At 37.9% G+C, this 20226-nt stretch overlaps 1 protein-coding gene across 1 annotated transcript in view; it reads left to right on the forward strand.

The window, feature by feature from the left end:
- PPAT (phosphoribosyl pyrophosphate amidotransferase) overlaps positions 1–13975 on the forward strand; it is a 40691-nt gene extending 26716 nt beyond the window's left edge. The window contains 10 exon segments of the mRNA NM_001260819.1: positions 989–1055; positions 2014–2220; positions 5264–5376; positions 5475–5620; positions 6484–6556; positions 7188–7339; positions 7756–7883; positions 9573–9794; positions 12238–12358; positions 13446–13975. Coding sequence (NP_001247748.1) covers positions 989–1055; positions 2014–2220; positions 5264–5376; positions 5475–5620; positions 6484–6556; positions 7188–7339; positions 7756–7883; positions 9573–9794; positions 12238–12358; positions 13446–13642 — 1426 coding nt within the window. The 3' untranslated portion in view covers positions 13643–13975.
- The last annotated feature ends 6251 nt before the right edge of the window (positions 13976–20226 follow it).

Raw genomic sequence — 20226 nt, forward strand, 5'->3', positions numbered from 1 at the left:
TTTTTTTTTTTGAGATGGATTCTCCCTGTGTCACCCAGGCTGGAGTGTAGTGGTGCGATCTCGGCTCACTGCAAGCTCTGCCTCCTGGGTTCACACCATTCTCCTGCCTCAGCCTCCCGAGTAGCTGGGACTACAGGCGCATGCCACCACACCCGGCTAATTTTTTGTATTTTTAATAGAGATGGGGTTTCACCGTGTCAACCAGGATGGTCTCGGTCTCCTGGCCTTGTGATCCACCCGCCTCTGCCTAGAAGTTAATCTTTAACAAAGGTCATCACTTGAGAAGGCAGGATGTTATCACCTCTGTTGTCTTTTTTTTTTTTTCTTCTTCTTCTTGGTTCACTGCAACCTCCGCCTCCCAGATTCAAGCGTTTCTCCTGCCTCAGCCTCCTCAGTAGCTGCGACTACAAGCGTGTGCCACCAGGGCCAGCTAATTTTTGTATTTTTAGTCGAGACAGGGTTTCACCGTGTTGGCCAGGATGGTCTCCAACTCTTGACCTCGTGATCTGCCCGTGTCGGCCTCCCAAAGTGCTGGGGTTACAGGCGTGAGCCACCGCGCCCGGCCGTCTCTGATGTCTTTTAATTCTCTCTAGTCATTGTATAGAACAAGAAAAATAAGAAAGTGAGTTAATCTATAGTCTGAGAAACAGAAGTTGTAACCATATGTGACTTGGATCACAGTCATATCTCTCTCAAGGCCTAAAGTATATTTGGGGTTCCAGTAGGTTTTAAATTATTTATTTTTACAGCGTAAAATGCTTAGGACATGTTAGTTAGAATTAGATATCTAGTTGTTACATTGTCATCTGCTGTGATTGCTAATCATCAGCATCAGCATCATCAATAGGAGTAGTACTAGTACAAGTAACATTTAATGTGTTGTCACACTAAGTTCATGGGTGCTTGTCGAGAAAGTATGCTTGATAAAGTTCTTCAAGAAGCTCATCAATTGGCAGATTTAACAGCTAATATCTTTTTATATTCACAGGGGTCAGGAGAGTGCCGGTATTGTGACTAGTGACGGGAGTTCAGTGCCAACATTCAAATCACACAAGGTAAATTTGAACTTTAAGAAATCTTGATGACAGGCTGGGTGTGGTGCTTCATGCCTGTAATCCCAGGACTTTGGGAGGCCAAGGCAGGAGGATCACCTGAGGTCGGGAGTTCGAGACCAGCCTGACCAACATGGAGAAACCCTGTCTCTACTCAAAATACAAAATTAGCCAGGTGTGGTGGCGCATGCCTGTAATCCCAGCTACTTGGGAGGCTGAGGTAGGAGAATTATTTGAACCTGGGAGGCGGAGATTGCGGTGAGCCAATGTCACACCATTGCACTCCAGCCTGGGCAACAAGACTAAAACTACGTCTCAAAAAATAAAATAAATAAATAAATAAGTGAAAGAAATGGGATGACAAAGATAACAAAAGACAGGTGATCATTAATATGGGGGGGGGGGTTGAATAAATAATTCGCAGTCAAAAGTGATATTCTTTGGATCAGCCACTTTCAACTTTATATCCTAACATTTATCAAATTAGGATGTATTTCTTCCCCAGTGACAATTTTTTGCCTAAGACCAACTCAAATAGGGAGTCATTTATTTAAATGCTTTAAGATGCTTTGATTTGTTTAATGCAAATCTTAGTTTTTATGCTTGACAAATTGTATTGCTTAGTACATCTGTTCTTAAATGTTTTAGTGAATAGTATCTTATGAAACACAAGTGCTTCAACATTGTGAAGGTATTAAATGCCACTAAATTTTTCTCTGTAGAATGGTTAATTTTATGTTATGTGACTTTTGCCTCAATAAATTTTTTTAAGTAAGTGCTTCACAGTTCTTACAGTTAGGTTATTTGTTTTTGGCCTTTTTTTAAGATTAGAATTCTGAAACACAGAGAAATTAAATGTACTTCTTTGTCTTATTTGGATTGGCTGAGCAGAGAAGAGAGGCGTTTATTACTAGCAGTACTAGTCTGTTTTTTTCTAAGTTGCACTTTTTGATTTCTCAAGGGAATGGGTCTTGTAAATCACGTCTTTACTGAAGACAATTTGAAAAAATTGTATGTTTCAAATCTTGGAATTGGACACACAAGATATGCCACTACAGGAAAATGTGAATTAGAAAATTGTCAGCCCTTTGTTGTTGAAACACTTCATGGGAAGATAGCTGTGGCACATAATGGCGAATTGGTAAATGCTGCTCGATTAAGGAAAAAGGTACATTTGTTTGTTTGTTTTCCCTAAGCCTTTTTAAATGATTAGCATGGGTTAATGAATAAAAGTTAAGGATCTTTGTAAAAGGCATTTTCTAATTGTTGCTACCTGTTACCTAACTGCAACAACAATTGCATCAGAATGATCTGGAGTACTTGTTACAATTCCAGATTGTAAGATGTCCCCTAGAGTTGGAGACAAGGGTGAGAATATGCATTTTAGACTCACTTTTTGAATGCACTGCTCTAGAGATTTGGGAGAGTTGATTTATGGTTGGAAGCATAGAGAAATTAGAGTTTATGGACTTGCTATCTCTTTAACTCTGTTGCTATGTACAAAGCTCGTATGAAATAAGAAAAACCAAGCGTTTTTCCTATTCTCAGACTCAGCACACTTCTGTGGCCAAATAGGGGGGTTTCTTGTACCAGCCAATTTTCCAGAGGATACGAAATGGGTATCCTATAATTCAGTTGTATTCTGATAGTACCTGGAGGTAAAGTCAGGTTCCAGAAGTTAAGGGCTCAATCCCACAAGATTGTCCCCCACTTCAGATGCTAGTTGCAAGTCCAGGCCTCTGGTACATCTGACAACCAGTTATAAATTGGGAGTTCCTGCAACAGCCCTGGCACTGCCTTTGGTTTCAAACATCACAAAACTCAAGAAAGTACTTTGTATACATTTACCAGTTTATTATGAAGGATGTTACAAAGGCTACAGAAGAGCGGTCTGGTGAAAAGATGGAAAGGGCAGGGTATGTGGGAACGAGCATGGAGCTTCCATGCCCTTTCCAGGGGCACCACCTTCCAGGCATCTCCAACTGTTCAGCTATCCAGAAGTTCTCTGAACCTAGTCATTGTGAATTTCTATAGAGGCTTCATGAAGTAGGCATGAATGATTAAATCATCAGCCACTGGTGATCAGCTTAACCTTTAGCCTTTCTCCCCGAAGCTGGAAGCTCCAACCCTCTGGTTGATTCCCCTGGCAACCAGCCCTCATACTGATGCTATGTAGGAACCCCTAGCTACCGGTCATCTCAACAGCATACAAAAGGACACTTATCATTTTGGCAATTCTAAGGGTTTTAGGAGCTATGTACCAGGAAAGACCAGGATAAAAATCAACATATATATTTCTTCTTATATGTCACAAAATCATAAAAATAAAATGGAGTATAAACTTGGAGATGACATAAAAAAATGAATTGGAAACAATGACAGAAAACTAGAGTATGGGAAAAGGGAGAGAGTGTTTAAACTCTTGGTTCACAGCATGTTGTTTGGAGCTTTCTGTGCTAATGATGTCAAATTTGTGCCTATGCTTTCATTCATCATTTTATCTTTTTTTTTTTTTTAAACTGCCTGTCTTTATATTCATTCCTAGTAGCTTCCTTTTATCCATTCAGGCATTCATTCATTAATGTTGAGTTTCTTCAGTTTATTAGCTCCCAATCATCTTGACTTGGTAACCTCAGAACCTGGTGTTATTTAGTAATAGATTGTTACCCACATGCTCCATCATCCTATAAGCATTCTAGAGCTGGGCAATTCACATATGATGAACAGTTACAGAAGCTGAATAATAATGAATTGCCGGGTCAAAAATATCTAGAAACTAGGCTTTTGTACCATTCATTGTCATTCTATTTTCAGTTCTGTCTTTAGACATTTCCTAGAGCTTTGTCCAGCCCTGTTTGTAGGCATTATAATGACCTTATTGTGCTTTTCTGTCCCCAAATGAAAAAATGTATAGTTCATTTAAAAATTCAGACAATCATGAACGTATAAATATGGAGTAAAAATTTCTTAAAAATTCACCACTTAGAGATAACCACTAACTCACCGTTTCCTGACATTACCCCTTACCCAGATGCTAAACTTCATCTCTACTTTTAGCTCCCTACTGAAAATGTTCTGTAGTGCCCATTCAGACTCAATCTGTGCATGTCCATGGGGCTGCCCTTGTCCTGGTCAGTCTTGCTCAGAACTTTGTAATTGTCATAGAGTACACTCAAGCGATATTTATTGCATCTGCTACATTTCGTTGTTCAATACAGTTGATTCCTTTCTTCTATCAGTAATAATTAGTGAGGATGGGTAGCCACCATTATGATCACTAACAAACCCAGCTTGAAAGTTAACACTGTAGTGTACTACTTTTATAGGAATATACCCAGTTCATCAAGAGTGTTGAGGGTAGAAAAGGTCAGACCCACTAACCAAATTTTCAAGATCCCCTACCCACTTTCAGGTCTGCATGCCTTCAAATTTAGTATTCAAAAGCTTTTCTATACATCTCAAAGCACTTTTTTTTTCTGCTTGAAAACCTTCTAGATTTCTTATATTGCCTCCAGCCATGGTCATCCGTTATTAGTATACACATACCATTAATGTAGGAGTCCCCAACCCCTGTGCCAGGGACTGGTACCAGTCTGTGACTTGTTAGGAACAAGGCCACACAGCAGGAGGTGAGCAGCAAGTGAAGCTTCATCTGTATTTATAGGTGTTCCCCATTGCTCACTATTACCACCTGAGCTCTGTCTCCTGTCCAGATCATCAGCAGCATTAGATTCTCATAGGAGCATGAACCCTGTTGTGAGCTGTACATGCAAGGGATCCAGGTTGTGCTCTCCTTAGGAGAAGCTAATGTATAATGCCTGATGATCTGTTACTGTCTCCCATCACCCCCAGATGGGACTGTCTAGTTGCAGGAAAACAAGCTCAGGGCTCCCACTGATTATGATGAGTTGTATAATTATTTCATTATATATTACAGTATAGTAATAATAGAAACAAAGTGCACAATAAATGTAATTCGCTTGAATCATCCCCAAACCATCCCCTGTCCCTGGTCCATGGAAAAATTGTCTTCCACCAAACTGGTCCCAGGTACCAAAAATATTGGGGACTGCTGCATTAGTGGGATGCAGGATTTTCATAGCTGGACATCCACAGAATGCCTTATTTCTTTCCATTATGGTTGGCTACTGGGTTTGGGGTGGGGTGGAGCTTCCCCTCTGATGATTAAACTTCTCCTTTTTTCTGTATAGCTTCTGCGTCATGGTATTGGTCTGTCCACAAGTTCTGATAGTGAAATGATTACCCAGTTACTGGCGTATACCCCTCCTCAGGAACAAGATGACACCCCAGACTGGGTAGCCAGGTAAGCAGAGAACTGGATTAAACTTGGAGCTCTAGTAAGGACAGTTTTGCCTTGCATATGTTTATAACTGAAGTTATTCATTATTTAATTAATTCCAGGATTAAAAATTTGATGAAGGAAGCACCCACAGCATACTCCCTGCTTATAATGCACAGAGATGTTATTTATGCAGTACGAGATCCTTATGGAAATCGTCCCTTATGCATTGGTCGTCTTATTCCAGTGTCTGATATAAATGACAAAGGTAATAAACTTCAGAAGGAATATCCTTTCATAATGTTTTTCAGTTATTGTCGTACTGCTATCAAGCCCTGAAATCTTTAGGTATAGAGAGTTGATGGGTGGGAGGGAGCTAAGTAATGAAATAATGGTAAATGTATTCTTCCTTTTTGAAGTATGTTTCTTTGAGTACTTCTGAGGATGAGTCCCATTTGTTTTTTGTTGTTGTTGTTTTTGTTTTGTTTTGTTTTTGAGACAGAGTTTCGCTCTTGTTGCCCAGGCTGCTGGAGTGCAATGGGGCGATCTCAGCTCACTGCAACCTCTGCCTCCTGGGTTCAAGTGATTCTCCTACCTCAGCCTCCTGAGTAGCCGGGATTACAGGCATGCGCCACCATACCCAGCTAATTTTGTATTTTTAGTAGAGACAGGGTTTCTCCGTGTTGGTCAGGCTGGTGTCAAACTCCTGACCTCAGGTGATCTGCCCACCTCAGCCTCCCAAAGTCCTGGGATTACAGGTGAGAGCCACCACACCTGGATGGATGAGTCCCTTTTAATGTTTTTAATGGAGATTCTTATTTTTTCCTGTCTCGATTGCCTATTCATGTCCTTTGCCTAGCTATTTCATTTCTGCAGTATGATTTTAGTGGTTTCTTTTGACTTTTATCAAGATGTTTTTCTAGCCATGAAATCATAATGTTAGAAGGAACCTTAGAAGATCATTTATTTTATCTTTGGCTCAAGTCAAATGAGGATCCATGTGCTCTTAAAGCCACAGAAATGGCTATTCTATGAATTTTTTTTACTTACTTATTTAGTGTTAGCTGTTCTGTTGAAATAGCCTCTTAAAATTTCTTGAATCCATTAACTGAATTGATTTGTGATTTACAGAGAAAAAAACATCAGAAACAGAAGGATGGGTGGTGTCTTCAGAATCTTGTAGCTTCTTATCTATTGGTGCAAGGTAAGTTTTACCTTATTTGGCATATTATCTTTCCCCATGTTGAAAAGAATTTTTTTTTGACACAGTTTCTTATTTACGTGAAAGTTTGAAAGTTTTCCTTCTGATATCTAATAGAAAATATTTATAAAGGGATTTTCTTATGCATGTTATGTTCAGCAGTTGCACTGAGTTTAATGTTCTAGTAATAGCTTCTAATTCTGACGCTGGCATTCTTTCAAGATACTATGAAACTTATTTTAATTATTTTGTATATTTTTCTCTTTTTACAGTACAATATGATCATAGAGACTTATTTTAGAAAGGAAGAACTTCCTCATTGAGATATAGCTATGATAGAAAAATGTAAGCCAGGAGAAAATGTTTTCTTTATACTTTATTCTTTTAAAATTCAATACAACTTAGGGCCCTTAATTTTTCAATTCTATACTAGAACTTAGAGTTTACAGAGAGATTATACAGAAATCATTGCAGGAGACATACCACTTTTTAAAAAGCCACTTCTAGATTTTATATTGAATGAATCAATTGTTTCTCTAAGGGAAGGTACTCTATGTGCTTTATAATTAATGTTTTCATCAGCCTTAAGGACTAGTTTATTAAAAGTCTTCTTTCTTTAACATTGTTTCCCAAGATATTACCGTGAAGTCTTGCCTGGAGAAATTGTGGAAATATCCAGACATAATGTCCGAACTCTTGATATTATATCAAGGTCTGAAGGAAACCCAATGGCTTTTTGTATCTTTGAATATGTTTATTTTGCAAGACCAGACAGTATGTTTGAAGGTAAATAGATTTCTTTTCTTTGAATATTCATATACATGTTTTAGCTGTCTCCTTGAAATATGGCAATTCTTGCCTCAAAGGCTTACCTGGCTCTTCGAAGGCACATAGTTATATGTTGTGGATATAGGACTGAGCCCACAAGTCATAAGATCACAATTTTTTACTTCCTTTTGACTCTTGGATTTTGTTTTTTGTTAGGAGTAAGGATTATGATTTTTAGATCTATATGAAGGGTCAAATTTTTTTTTAAACCACACAGTTGAATTCCCTAGTTTGTGTATTTCCACATTCATATTTTTGTATATATTGCATTTCTTTTTATACTCAATCTGTAGAATTCTAGCACTAGTTTTTTAGAATAACACTGTTATATTATGCTAAGTAAAATACTCTCTCTCCTTTTCCAAACACACCAGACCAAATGGTTTATACAGTAAGATACCGTTGTGGCCAGCAGCTAGCGATTGAAGCACCTGTGGATGCAGATTTGGTCAGCACTGTTCCAGAATCTGCTACACCTGCTGCTCTTGCTTATGCAGGAAAGGTATTTTCTCTTAATTAACATGCAGTGAATTGCTCTCCTAGCTGTGGAATAAGAAATCCTTGCCTATAAAGAGAAACTCATCAACATTTCTAAGGAGAAAGGAAGGTTTGGTGGTTAATGTTGGTTTGTTTACAAGCGTTATTTATTTTCCAGGCTTTTTACCCAATGGCACTATTTTAGTGAAAACCACTAAAAGGTTCACTGAAAAGAAAAAACGTTCACTAAAGGGTTCAGAAATTTGCCCCCCTCTTTTTAAAAAGATAACATCATGAATATACAGTTGACCCTTGAACAATTTGGGGGTTAAAGGTGCCAGCCCTCTGCACAGTCAAATCTGTGTATACATTTTAATGCCCCCAAACTTAACTGATAACCTACTGTTGACTGGAAGCCTGATCAATAACATAAACAGTTGATTAACATATTTTGTGTATATATTATATACTGTATTCTTGCAATAACTTAAGCTAGAGAAAAGTAAATGCTTTGAAGAAAATCATAAGGAGGAGAAAATATATTTACTATTCCTTAAGTAAAAATGGATCTTCATAAAGGTCTTCATCCTCATTGTTGTCTTCACGTTGAGTAGGCTGAGGAGGGAAGAGGAAAAGAAGGGGCTGGTCTTGCTGTCTAAGGGTTGGCAGAGATGGAAGAAAATCCACCTATAAGTAGACTCATGCACTTCAAACCCATGCTGTTCATCAACTGTATATTGACTTCAGTGGAAAAATTTACTTAATATTAAAATAAACATCTTGAATCATCTTCGCAAGTCACTGGAATATTTGCTTGCTACTAAGTATGGGTAATAATAAAGCTGTTTATGTTCATTTAGCATAATGTTGTCAGTGTTATGCTTTATTTTCATAACCAGGTAGATTGTGTAACTATAGTAATCCTGGGGTATAACATCCAATATTCACTACCTTGGATACTTCATTAGCTTCTAAAATAATTAATATGCATACATTTTATAAAAGATTACCTTGATAAATGGGTTAATTACCTCCTATCCCTAAAAAGTATCTCATTAGTCTACTGGTTTTAATTTATTTAATTCATTTCTTTAAAAATTATTTTGGGCCGGGCGCGGTGGCTCAAGCCTGTAATCCCAGCGCTTTGGGAGGCCGAGGCGGGTGGATCACGAGGTCAGGAGATCGAGACCATCCTGGCTAACATGGTGAAACCCCGTCTCTACTAAAAATACAAAAAACTAGCCGGGCGTGGTGGCGGGCGCCTATAGTCCCAGCTACTCGGAGGCTGAGGCAGGAGAATGGCGTGAACCCGGGAGGCGGAGCTTGCAGTGAGCCGAGATCGCGGCCACTGCGCTCCAGCCTGGGCGACAGAGCAAGTCCGTCTCAAAAAAATAAAAATAAAAATTATCATTTTGAATAATGAATTTTTCTGACAGTGATTTAATCTTTGTCATGTCTTCATATGCTTAGTGTTATCTTTCAAAACAGGAATAATGTTTAAGACAAAAACATTATGAGTCCTCACAAAATGAATTGGTTTTTCCACCAAGTATATTTTGTTTAGTGGTTTTTCTTTTTGCCTTTTCTCCAAATAATAAAGGAAAATAATTTTGAAATTTCACTTGAATATTCTGGTGGCAACACAATCTAGAGAACTAATATTTGCCTGTTCTGTATATTGCTCCTCATTGTCCTTTCATTTCTTCTCTATCAGTGTGGACTTCCATATGTGGAGGTGCTGTGTAAAAACCGATATGTAGGGAGAACCTTCATTCAGCCAAACATGAGGTTAAGACAACTTGGTGTTGCAAAAAAATTTGGAGTATTGTCAGACAACTTTAAAGGCAAAAGAATTGTTCTTGTAGATGATTCAATTGTGAGAGGCAATACCATCTCACCTATAATAAAACTGCTCAAAGAATCTGGTGCAAAAGAGGTGAGTAATATTAAAACATATCCCAAAGCATCAGTTAACAATAAGATACTGGCATAAAATTGCAATTCAGGGTAGTGAATCAAAATGGATGTTCAATATAATAAATTAACTTTTTTATATCAGTTTGATTTAGGATTAACTGTGTAGCAACTTGGAGAACATGTAACAGCCACACTTTAAATGTAATCCTTAATAGATTAAAAAGCTCAATATAAAAGCTTAAGGCTGGGTGAGGTAGCTCATGCCTGTAATCCCAGGAGCCTGAGGCAGGAGGGTTGCTTGAGCCCAGGAGTTCGAGGACAGCCTGGGCAATATAGTGAGACCCTGTCTCTACAAAAATAAAAGATAATAGTAAAATTAAATTTAAAAAAATTAAATTAAATTTTAAAAAACCTAAAATTTTAACAAAAAGACTATACAAAATAGGCTGGACACAGCGACTTATGCCTATAATTCCAGCACTTTGGGAGGCTGAGGTGGGCAGATTGCTTGAGTCTAGTAGTTCAAGACCAGCCTGGGTGACATAGTGAAACTCGCCTCTCCTAAAATTACAAAAAATGGGTGGGGCGTGGTGGCACACACCTAAAATTCCAGCTACTTAGGAGGCTGAGGTGGGAGGATGGCTTGAGCCTGGGAGGTGGAGATTGCAGTGAGCCGAACCAATCTCAAAAAAAAAGTCTAAAAGCACAAAATAGAATGCTCTTTAAAATCAGTGGAGTAGTGATTGCTTTCTCTACTTGAAGACATGCAGCCAATTCCAGTGTAATACCTTTGACTTAATATTTTTTAAAATTTCTTTGTTAAAGACAGTGTCTGGCTCTGTTGCCTAGGCTGGAGTGCTATGGCACCATCTCAACTCACTGCAACCTCTGCTTCTGGGGCTCAAGCAATCCTCCCACCTTAGCCTTCTCAGTTTCTGGGACTATAGGCATGCGTCATTGCAGTCAGGCTAATTTTTGTATTTTTAGTAGAGACGGGGTTTCACCATGTTTCCCAGGCTGGTCTTGAGCTCCTGGGCTCAAGTAATCCACCTGCCTTGGCCTCCCAAGGTGTTAGGATTACAGGCATGAGCCACCGTGCCCAGCCAAGTTATTTTTTAATATCACTTTACGTCTTTTGTTTTTTCCTTGATACTGGGACTCAATGTGTCACCTGGTTGGAATGCAGTGGTTCGATCTCACCTCACTGCAACCTCTACCTCCTGGGCTCAAGCAGTCCTCCCACTTCAGCCTCCCAAATAGCTGGGACCATAGGCACACACCACCATGCCCGGCTAATTTTTTGTATTTTCAGTAGAGGCAGTGTTTCGCCATGTTGCCCATGCTGATCTCAAACTCCTGAGCTCAGGCCATCCGCCTGTCTCAGCCTCCCAAGGTGCTTGGATTACAGGTGTGAGCCACCACACCTGGCCTCACTTTATGTCTTGAAAAAATTTTTTTTTAATTTTTATTATTTAAATTGATAAATGTATATATTCATTGTGTACAACATGTTTTTATATAGATATACTAAGTTATTTTAAGATTTCAAAGCTTATTCTATTTCATAGCTCATACTACAGAAGTGAGATGCCATTTACAACTAATAGTTGAGTAAATTTAAAAATAAAGTCTCAGCCTGGGCAACGTATAGTAAGATCCCATCTCTGAAAAATCAAAAACAAAATCTCACTGTAGAAGAAAGTGGGATGAAAAGCAGTATGCCAGTTTATTTAGAAAGTTTCCAAGATAATTGGGATTATGATTTTCCAGCCTTTTTTATACTTGTGTTTAGGATTATGATCATCTCACTCTGGAATTCTGTGGAAATTATGTAATAGATATAAGAGTTTAACATAATTGCATCATTTATTGCAACAGTGAAAAAGAATAAAGTCAAAGAACCTGGAAATGGCTTAAATATCTCCCGGTTGGAGAATATAATTTAGTAAATTGATATATCAGTGATTAAATATGATGCAGCCATTAAATAAGAAGACTACATAGCAAAAATGGGAAAATCTATTCTAATAAAGTTTAAAAAGGAAATGTGGACACTGAGTATAGCCATTTAAATGTACCTGATGAAAGGCAAAAAAAATAATAGTAACAGACAAAAACAACTCTGTTGTAGTAGTAAGGTTTTGTTATAACCTGGTAAATTGTATTTTTCTTTTTAAAATGGTAAGATAAGAGATAAGCAGAAGTACCCGGTATTACAAGAGAAAATCTAAGTGGCTCTAGGAATGTAAAGACATCAAATGAGAAGTAGGATATCTAGAGAAAGAAAATTCCTCATGATTAGGTGACAGAAAAAAAACAAGCAGCAGCTTTGTAGAAAGAATAGTTTATTACCCGTATGTTGTTACTGAATATTCTGCAAAACAATTTTATATTGTATTTGCACAATGAAAGAGAATTTTGCATAGTGTTAAAAACCTTGTGTACAATGATTTCTTTCCAAGGTACACATTCGAGTAGCTTCACCACCAATTAAATATCCATGCTTCATGGGAATAAACATTCCTACAAAAGAAGAGCTCATTGCCAATAAACCAGAATTTGATCACCTTGCAGAATATCTAGGTAAGTATTAAAATTTCTATAAACTTTGATTATTAACAGAGAAAACCCAAAGCTTTACAGTCTTTACACCTTTAGTAAAAAGGAGTATTCAGTGTTTAAGTTTTTAAAGTTAAGCAGATATTGAATACTATTCTCAACAGTGAGAGTAGTTGGCATGGGGCAGACGCCATAGAGTCTTGTGTTGAAGAGCTAAGCCAAGGTGAGATCAGAGAAGGGACAGGTGGTTTCCAGGTGGAGGGAAGTGCAAGCATATCACTTAAAACCTCCCAAAAGTCAGATCCCAAGAAAAACAAAAATAATTTAATCAGATTCTAACAGAGTAATTTGGATGTGGATACAAATCACAAAGTAAAAAGTTTGTGTAGGTTCATATTCAATAATGAGATAAGGAGACTTCGAGATCTAAGTTTTCCTGGGTAAGACATCTTCCTTTCAAAATCAGGTGATGTATAAACTGTGGAAATAACACATGATATTTAGTCATTGTGCCTTGCTTCCTCTACACAAGGCAAGGCACAATGACTTGTTTGTGGCTGGTGTTTCTTTTAACCTGTCATGCACGTGCCTCACTGGTTAAATATTTTTAAATATCACCCTGATAGGTATCATACATGTTATGAGCACTCACACTTTGCCAGAAACTATACTGCCTATATTATTTGTATTATCATAACATCATAAAAACTCTACATTTAGGCAATGTTTCCACCATCTTATATAGATGAAAGAATAGACTTCGGAAAACTGAGTGAACTTGAGCTTAAATTTGAGCCTAGATCTTCCTGACTTTAAATTCCACTTTCTTAATTAAGAAAATTACTCCCAAAGCCCTCTAATTCCATTCTAGACTTGAAGCCTCCTCTGCTGTTTTAAATTATGTTATCCCCTAGATTCCAATTTAAAATTTTAAAAATAAAGGAACTGAGTTTTATTGACTCATTTTTTCCTTTTTTTTAAAGAAAGGCTAAAGGAGAAATTTTTATCCTAGGTTAAATTATTCTGTGTGTAACTATTCTCTGTTGAAGCATTTCTTCCTTTCTAAAGGAATTCTCATTACATTTTTACTTTTCCTTCTTTCTCCCTTTAGGAGCAAACAGTGTTGTGTATCTGTCAGTAGAAGGACTGGTTTCATCTGTACAAGAAGGGATAAAGTTTAAAAAACAGAAAGAGAAAAAGCATGATATTATGATCCAAGAAAATGGAAATGGCCTGGAATGTTTTGAAAAGAGTGGTCATTGTACAGCTTGTCTCACTGGAAAATATCCTGTAGAATTGGAATGGTAGCTGGTAGGGTTGGATGTGTGTAGTTTCAAGATAGAAAGTTGGTCAAGAAGTTATAGTGGTCACACCTCATCTATTTACTGTTACTCAGTTGGTACAATGTAAAATGCCATGCTTATGTTTACCTTTATAAGTTTGGAGATTTTTTTTTTTTTTTCTGAAAAGGATACCAAAGTGCGATAACTGAACATCTCTAATTGCATATAATACAACAACATGTGGTGTTCTTTTTTTTACACAAGCATCGGCTAGCCTTTTTTTACCTGGTCAGAGAAGGCAGGTGGTCACTGACATTTGCCAAGTCCGTGCTTTAAAGGGTCTGCAAGAAGTTAGAGTTAAGGAGAGGTGACGCCAACAAGACAGTTCTGGCTGTAGTTATGACCTTGGTTTCCCTGTCTAACTGTAGACAAATCTTCAAAAACCAACAAACAAACAAAATATAATCTGTGGTGCCTCAGTTACCCCACATGTGCAATGGGATACTTATATTAGATTAAATAATAAGAATGTGAATAAGTGTCATACTTTTGTGATTTGAACCATCATTTCACCTCTGATTTTAAGACAGCTTATGACTGTTAGCTTTCGAAAAGCTAATGATTATTAACTTTTTGAAATTAGTTTACAATTAAGATTTCATTATCTTGGAAGGAGACATAATTGGCAGATCTTTGCCATCTCTCTTTGAGATGTCCTAAAAAGGGTTGTAAAAATCTGTGAAAAAGTTTTTCTTACATTTGACTAGAAAATGTGATCCATAGTGCCCTGATACTATAAGCTCAGCAAGTAACCTGGTACATTTGAAATAAAAACTAGATTTTTAGATTCAAACAATCCCTTTATCCTTAATTATCATATGCTTTTTTAATGAAGTGCTTGATCACTTGCAAGCATATATACATGTAGATGTACATATGCATGTACACATAAACATTATTGCAATTAAGTGATCAAGTACAGACACAATAGGGGCCAGTTTTGTTTAAGGATCAAAGAGACAACCACTTTGGGGAATTAGTATCATCTTATAATCACTTTTTTCTACTTTATTAAGATCTAATGAGTTTGATTTCTTTTTTGAAGTTTTTTCTTGTAACATCTGAGATTTAGAAGTTTAAGATGATCCCAAACCTTTGTTCATGTAAGAATTTTTAAACATAAAAGTGTTTGTTTCTGTTATATTACCATAATTTGATGTATATAGTGTCCAGATCCATTTAGAAATTTAATATTTATTAATAACTGAAACTGTTTGTCTTCCTTTGGTATATAGTCTCACATATTATATTATAGCAGGCCAAGATAACATTTTGACAGCTCTTTAAGCCCACATGCAGCAGTGGGTCAGATAACCCTGTGGCAGTGACATGGGCAAATTGGCATTTGAATAAAGCCCTGGGACCACCTCAACATGTGCAGCCTCTTGTCTTAAATGTATTCCCCATGGCAGCATGGAGGAGGCAAGACCTGTGGGTCAATTTTGAACTGGCCTTAATTTGATTTTTAAAACACAAGAGACTCAGGGAAAGTACTAAACCAAAATCTCTGATTTTACTTTGCGTTTTCTGTAGTTTTTGTTTTACTGAGATGCTTTTGTAAAGGAAAAATAATACTGTGACAGTTTGGTAATTCTACAGATTTCTTAATATTTCTCCATCATGGCCTTTTACTTCACAATTTTCTGAAGTCTGAATTCAATTACAATTTTTTTTTTTTTTACCAATTTAATCTCAAATGTTGTTTAACTGCTTTAAATTTATATACGTAGAGTATTAGAAACTGCAGAGATGAAAAATGTGTTTTCACGGGATTTATATTGTGAACTAAACTAAGCCTACTTTTTGTGACTTATTTGTGATGCCTTGTTGATAAATATGTGTAATAAGTATGTTTAAATATGTGTGTGCTTTTTTTTTTTTTAGCATGAAAACAACTTCTAGGCTCCATTCTTGGCACCACCTAGTCATATCTTGTTTCTCTGATCCAGGCATTTCAATAAATAGGCCATCTCTTATGAAACAGGCAAAACGTCTGGTTGACTATGAGGGACAAATAAAGTAATTAGAAATGCAATACTAAGTAAGCACTACATCGTGGCAAGTTCCTTGGAAGCACTATGGGGAAAGAGGGAGTGTCATGGAAGAGCAGGATTAGATTCAAAGTGTTGGGGTGGGTAGGTACATGAATAGATAAACTGTAGTACATTCAGACAATAGAATATTATTCAGTGCTTAAAAGAAATGAGCAATCAAGCCATCAAATGACAGAGGGAACATAAATGCATATTAACTAAATGAAAGGCACCACTCTGCAAATACTACATACTTAATATTGAAGGTATCCAAAGAAAAAGTCTCCCATGTTAAGGATAAACTGGTCACAGACAGGAAAGATTACTAGTAGGGCACCTGCCAGTGTTAAGAAAATTTCTGTGCAACTAGGTAAACCTTGGTCGCTGGACTGGATCTTTAATTCTTCTAGGTTCCTCCAATCCAACATTCTTCCATAGAATTACTAAAAATGAGACTTGCTATGTTCTTAAAGCCCAAGCTCAAACTAACTGAATTTTAAGGGAGAAATCTCATGCCCAAAGGTTCCCAAAACTGCTCAATGCTATAACCTGTAAACCGGAATGAAAAGTTAACCTCTTCATACTGTGGGCAGCTTTTTCCAAGATGATGGAACATAACTCCCCATCCTAATGACACTTTTGCCCCTCTTTATTCTTCCTTGTTTATGCCTGCCTCTTTCATTTGGCAGGATAATGGTGTAATTGAAATTTCACAATCAGTAGATAGTGTGAGTGACCAAATCCTTTAGTCCACCCAGGGGGTAATACTGGCAACATCCTTAGTAAACGTTTTGTTCAAATTGTACTAATGGTCTTTTTTAAAACAGAGTTAGCTCTCTCTGCTTTAATTCAAGCCAGTCATGGAACGCTAAATAATAGGATTGCTGTGTACCAGCTAAACAAAGAGATGTCTGTGCTTTTGCTCATACTACATGCTGTACCTGGATACATTCCTTTGGAGAATTTACACAAAATAAGAAAATAGGCCACATGGTATAACAGGTCTCACCTAATTCCTCATGATCATTTGATTTATTCAGTTGGTTGCCTTTAAGCCTAGGTTCATGGCTCAAAACTATTATGCTGAGATAGTTACTTTGTATTTTTTTAAAGAACTTTATACCTGTTTCTTGTCAAATTTGCATAGAAATGCAACTCCTAACAGAAAAATGCTCTCCCAGCACTTTGAGATGATAGCCAGTGCCTGTGGAAGAGACAAAATTGAACTTAACAATGGACTCCAGGTATACTTAGCCTGAGATCCACTCCCTCCAAACCTCTTTTGTTGCTCAAATGTGGCTAAAGGATTTTGATGGTAATTCCTAGTTACCAATGACTCCCTTCAACATGGGGGCAGACTGGCACCAAGAGACATCAAAACCTACATACAGGATGATTGATCAGTGATGCTTTTGAGAAAGACCTTGATCAAAAGAGGAAATGTGGAAGTTGTCAAATTGAAAATGGAGTCACTTGTATTAAAACCCTGATAAACAGAGCCAGGAAAGGCCATGAAGGGGAAGGGTTCTCATATACATATGGTTGATAACAAGAACTATCAAAAGACTACCAAAATTTACAACCTGCACAAAGGCCACCACAATCTTAAACACAACACACACATACACACATACTTCTGCAAGGACATCTGCCTAGCAACTGCCTATCTAACTTATGGACCGACACCACCCTTACCACGCTTGTTATTGTTAAAGCAAAGAGTGAGGGTTTTTGTTTTGTTTTGTTTTTTTGAGATGGAGTCTCACTACGTCGCCAGGCTGGAGTGCAGTGGCACAGTCTCGGCTCACCGCAACCTCCGCCTCCTGGGTTCAAGTGATTCTCCTGCCTCAGCCTCCCGAGTAGCTGGGACTACAGGCATGTGCCACCATGCCCAGTTAATTTTTATATTTTTCATAGAGACGGTTTCACCGTTTTGGCCAGGATGGTCTTGATCTCTTGACCTCATGATCCACCCACCTCGGCCTCCCAAAGTGCTGGGATTACAGGCGTAAGCCACCACTCCTGGCCTTCCATTCTACTTTCATAGTTAGCTGTTCTTTCCTTGTGCTCTGTGAAGAGGTGCCTTCCACCATGATTTTTTTAAGTTTCCTGAGGGCTCCCCAGCCATGTGGAACTGAGTCAATTAAACCTTTTTTCTTTATAAATTAGCCAGTCTCAGATATTTACTTGAAGCAATGTGAGAACAGACTAACACCTGTCAAAACACCAAGCCTGAAAAACCCACTAATTGGCTCTCTGCCTTCTCCTGAGCAGCTGAACACTGTTAGAGTAAATCACACAATGCCTCATTATCCCAACTGTGATATGTGCTACAAGTGCACATAACAGGAGGACCTAACCTTGTTTTCAAGTAGGGTCAACGATTTTCCAAATTATTTTTGAACTTTTTTTAAAGGAAACAATGACATTGACAACTGAGAGATGAGCCCTAAAATGAGTAGTGCCAGTCAAGGTACAAAGTATCAGCAGGGTACAGGGTAGGCATTTGATATTTCCCTGCAACTGGAACAATGTAAGTGGATGGAGTAGAGTTAAAAAAAAAAAAAAATAGTTTGGGAAACAAGCACATAAGACATGAATCCCTGCTATAAGGGTGCTATTTAGTATAGGAGGTCAGATTTGGAAATAATGCAGCAACAATAACAACTGATGCTGTAAGAAATATATATCGCTGTCTGGGAAGGGTCTAGAATTGAAACCTATTTCAAAGTTAATAAGATAGCCTGTTATCTGTTTTATGGCAGTAAACTTAGATTCCTGGGTCAGTGACAAAGAACTTTGTAATTTATGGCAAAAGCAGAAGTCAGAACTTATGTTTATGCCAGTTTTCCATGTCCCCCAAGTCCCACCGGGATGGTGAAGATGGGCCTCCATGGATGTCTGCACATGCAGTCAGTGGGTTACATTATAGGAGAGGAACACTGAGTTTGGGGGATTCACTACTTGTGTAGTTAAGTGGAAGCAAGCCTACTCTTTGGGAAGAATACTTGAGCTATGAAACGGATCATCCCAAACCACCCTGAAAAATGACCTAGGTAAAGAGCAGTTAGGACCTTACGTTCTTGGCAAACCCAGAATATGCAGGTCCCATGACAAATGACCCCTCCCAAGAGTATGGTGGGTTCATGGAGGAGTCTGGATAAATTATTCTTCAGGGCTTGAAGAAAGGCATCGCTGAAGAAGTGATGTTTAAGCTATATTTTCATCAAGCAGGCATGGAGAAAGAAGGGTATTTCAGCCTGAGCCCAGCCAAAACACAGGTGTGGAAACATGATAAGGACTTTTGTATGCTCAGAACTCTTACTAGCCTCTCATTATGACTAGAGTTTACAGTATCAGGTATGGGGAATGTGGAAGATGGGTGGGGGAGCTGTGGCCTGCTGTGAGAGATCGAGTTAGAAAGAAAATAAACTCTTGTTTACCTTGCTGAACAGTCCGAATGTTATGCAGGCAACAAGGGATCATTGAAGCTTCTTATTCTCATAGCAGAAGAATGCTATGATTGATCTGGTATATGTTTTAGAATGATAACCCTGGATTATCAGGTAAAAATGCTGTCTTAAACATAGTGTTGTACATTTGCTCCCTAAGAGTCCCTGAAAATGACAGTAACAGGATTTTTAAAGTCATAAACTCTTGAGGGTTAAGGAAAAGGAATAATGGAAATAAAATTCTGGAATCAACAGCAAAGGGCTCAGTTGACTCGAAAAAGCTGAATTGTAAACCCCCAGTGAGCAAAACCAACAAGCAATTCTATTTGTATCACAGAAACCCCTAAAAAGCTCAGAAACTGTCTTCAGGAAGTAGAAGTGAAGAGGGTAACTAAAAGGACTGGAAGTTCATTTAGGAGAGTTACATCCTTTATGCCACCCGCCCCCCCAGCCTTACTCTGAAGGCTTTTTTTGTTTTGTTTTTTTGGTTTTTTTTTTGTTTTTTTTTTTTTGTTTTTTTGTTTTGTTTTAAGGAGCAGAAAGTTTAATAGCCAAGAAAGAAGGGAGAAGAAAGGAAGAAGCTCCTTTCTACAGAGAAAGGGGGAGGGGGGCTCCAAAGCCGAGAGTGGAGACCCTGCGGGATGCGGACCTGAAGGCTTTTTTTTATTGTTCAGTAGTAAAACGGGGTCTCTGTAATGGAAGACACCAGGCACCTAAAATAAGAGAATTAAATCAAAATTGTACAAATTCTGAGACATACCCCAGCCTCCATACCCCTCCTCTCCCACTTGATTTTCAACAAACGTCCTATGGGCTCAAGATCTTCCAATCAACGTTTAAATATCCCCCCACTTACATATGAGCAGATAAGGACCACTAGACATCCTAGGAAAGCCTCTTATTATGAAAGAGCACAAAACCAACAGGAGAAAGAAAAAGGAAACTTGAGGGAAACAGATACTGCAAGGGAAGAAAAACTTAAAAAGATTATTAATATCAGAGTTGGAAGATGATACTGGAATAATAAAACAGATCATTTTGGCAGCAATTTAGAGTCAATCAAA

This window comes from Macaca mulatta, chromosome 5 (genome assembly GCF_049350105.2).
Source record: "Macaca mulatta isolate MMU2019108-1 chromosome 5, T2T-MMU8v2.0, whole genome shotgun sequence".
NCBI classification, from domain to species: domain Eukaryota; kingdom Metazoa; phylum Chordata; class Mammalia; order Primates; family Cercopithecidae; genus Macaca; species Macaca mulatta.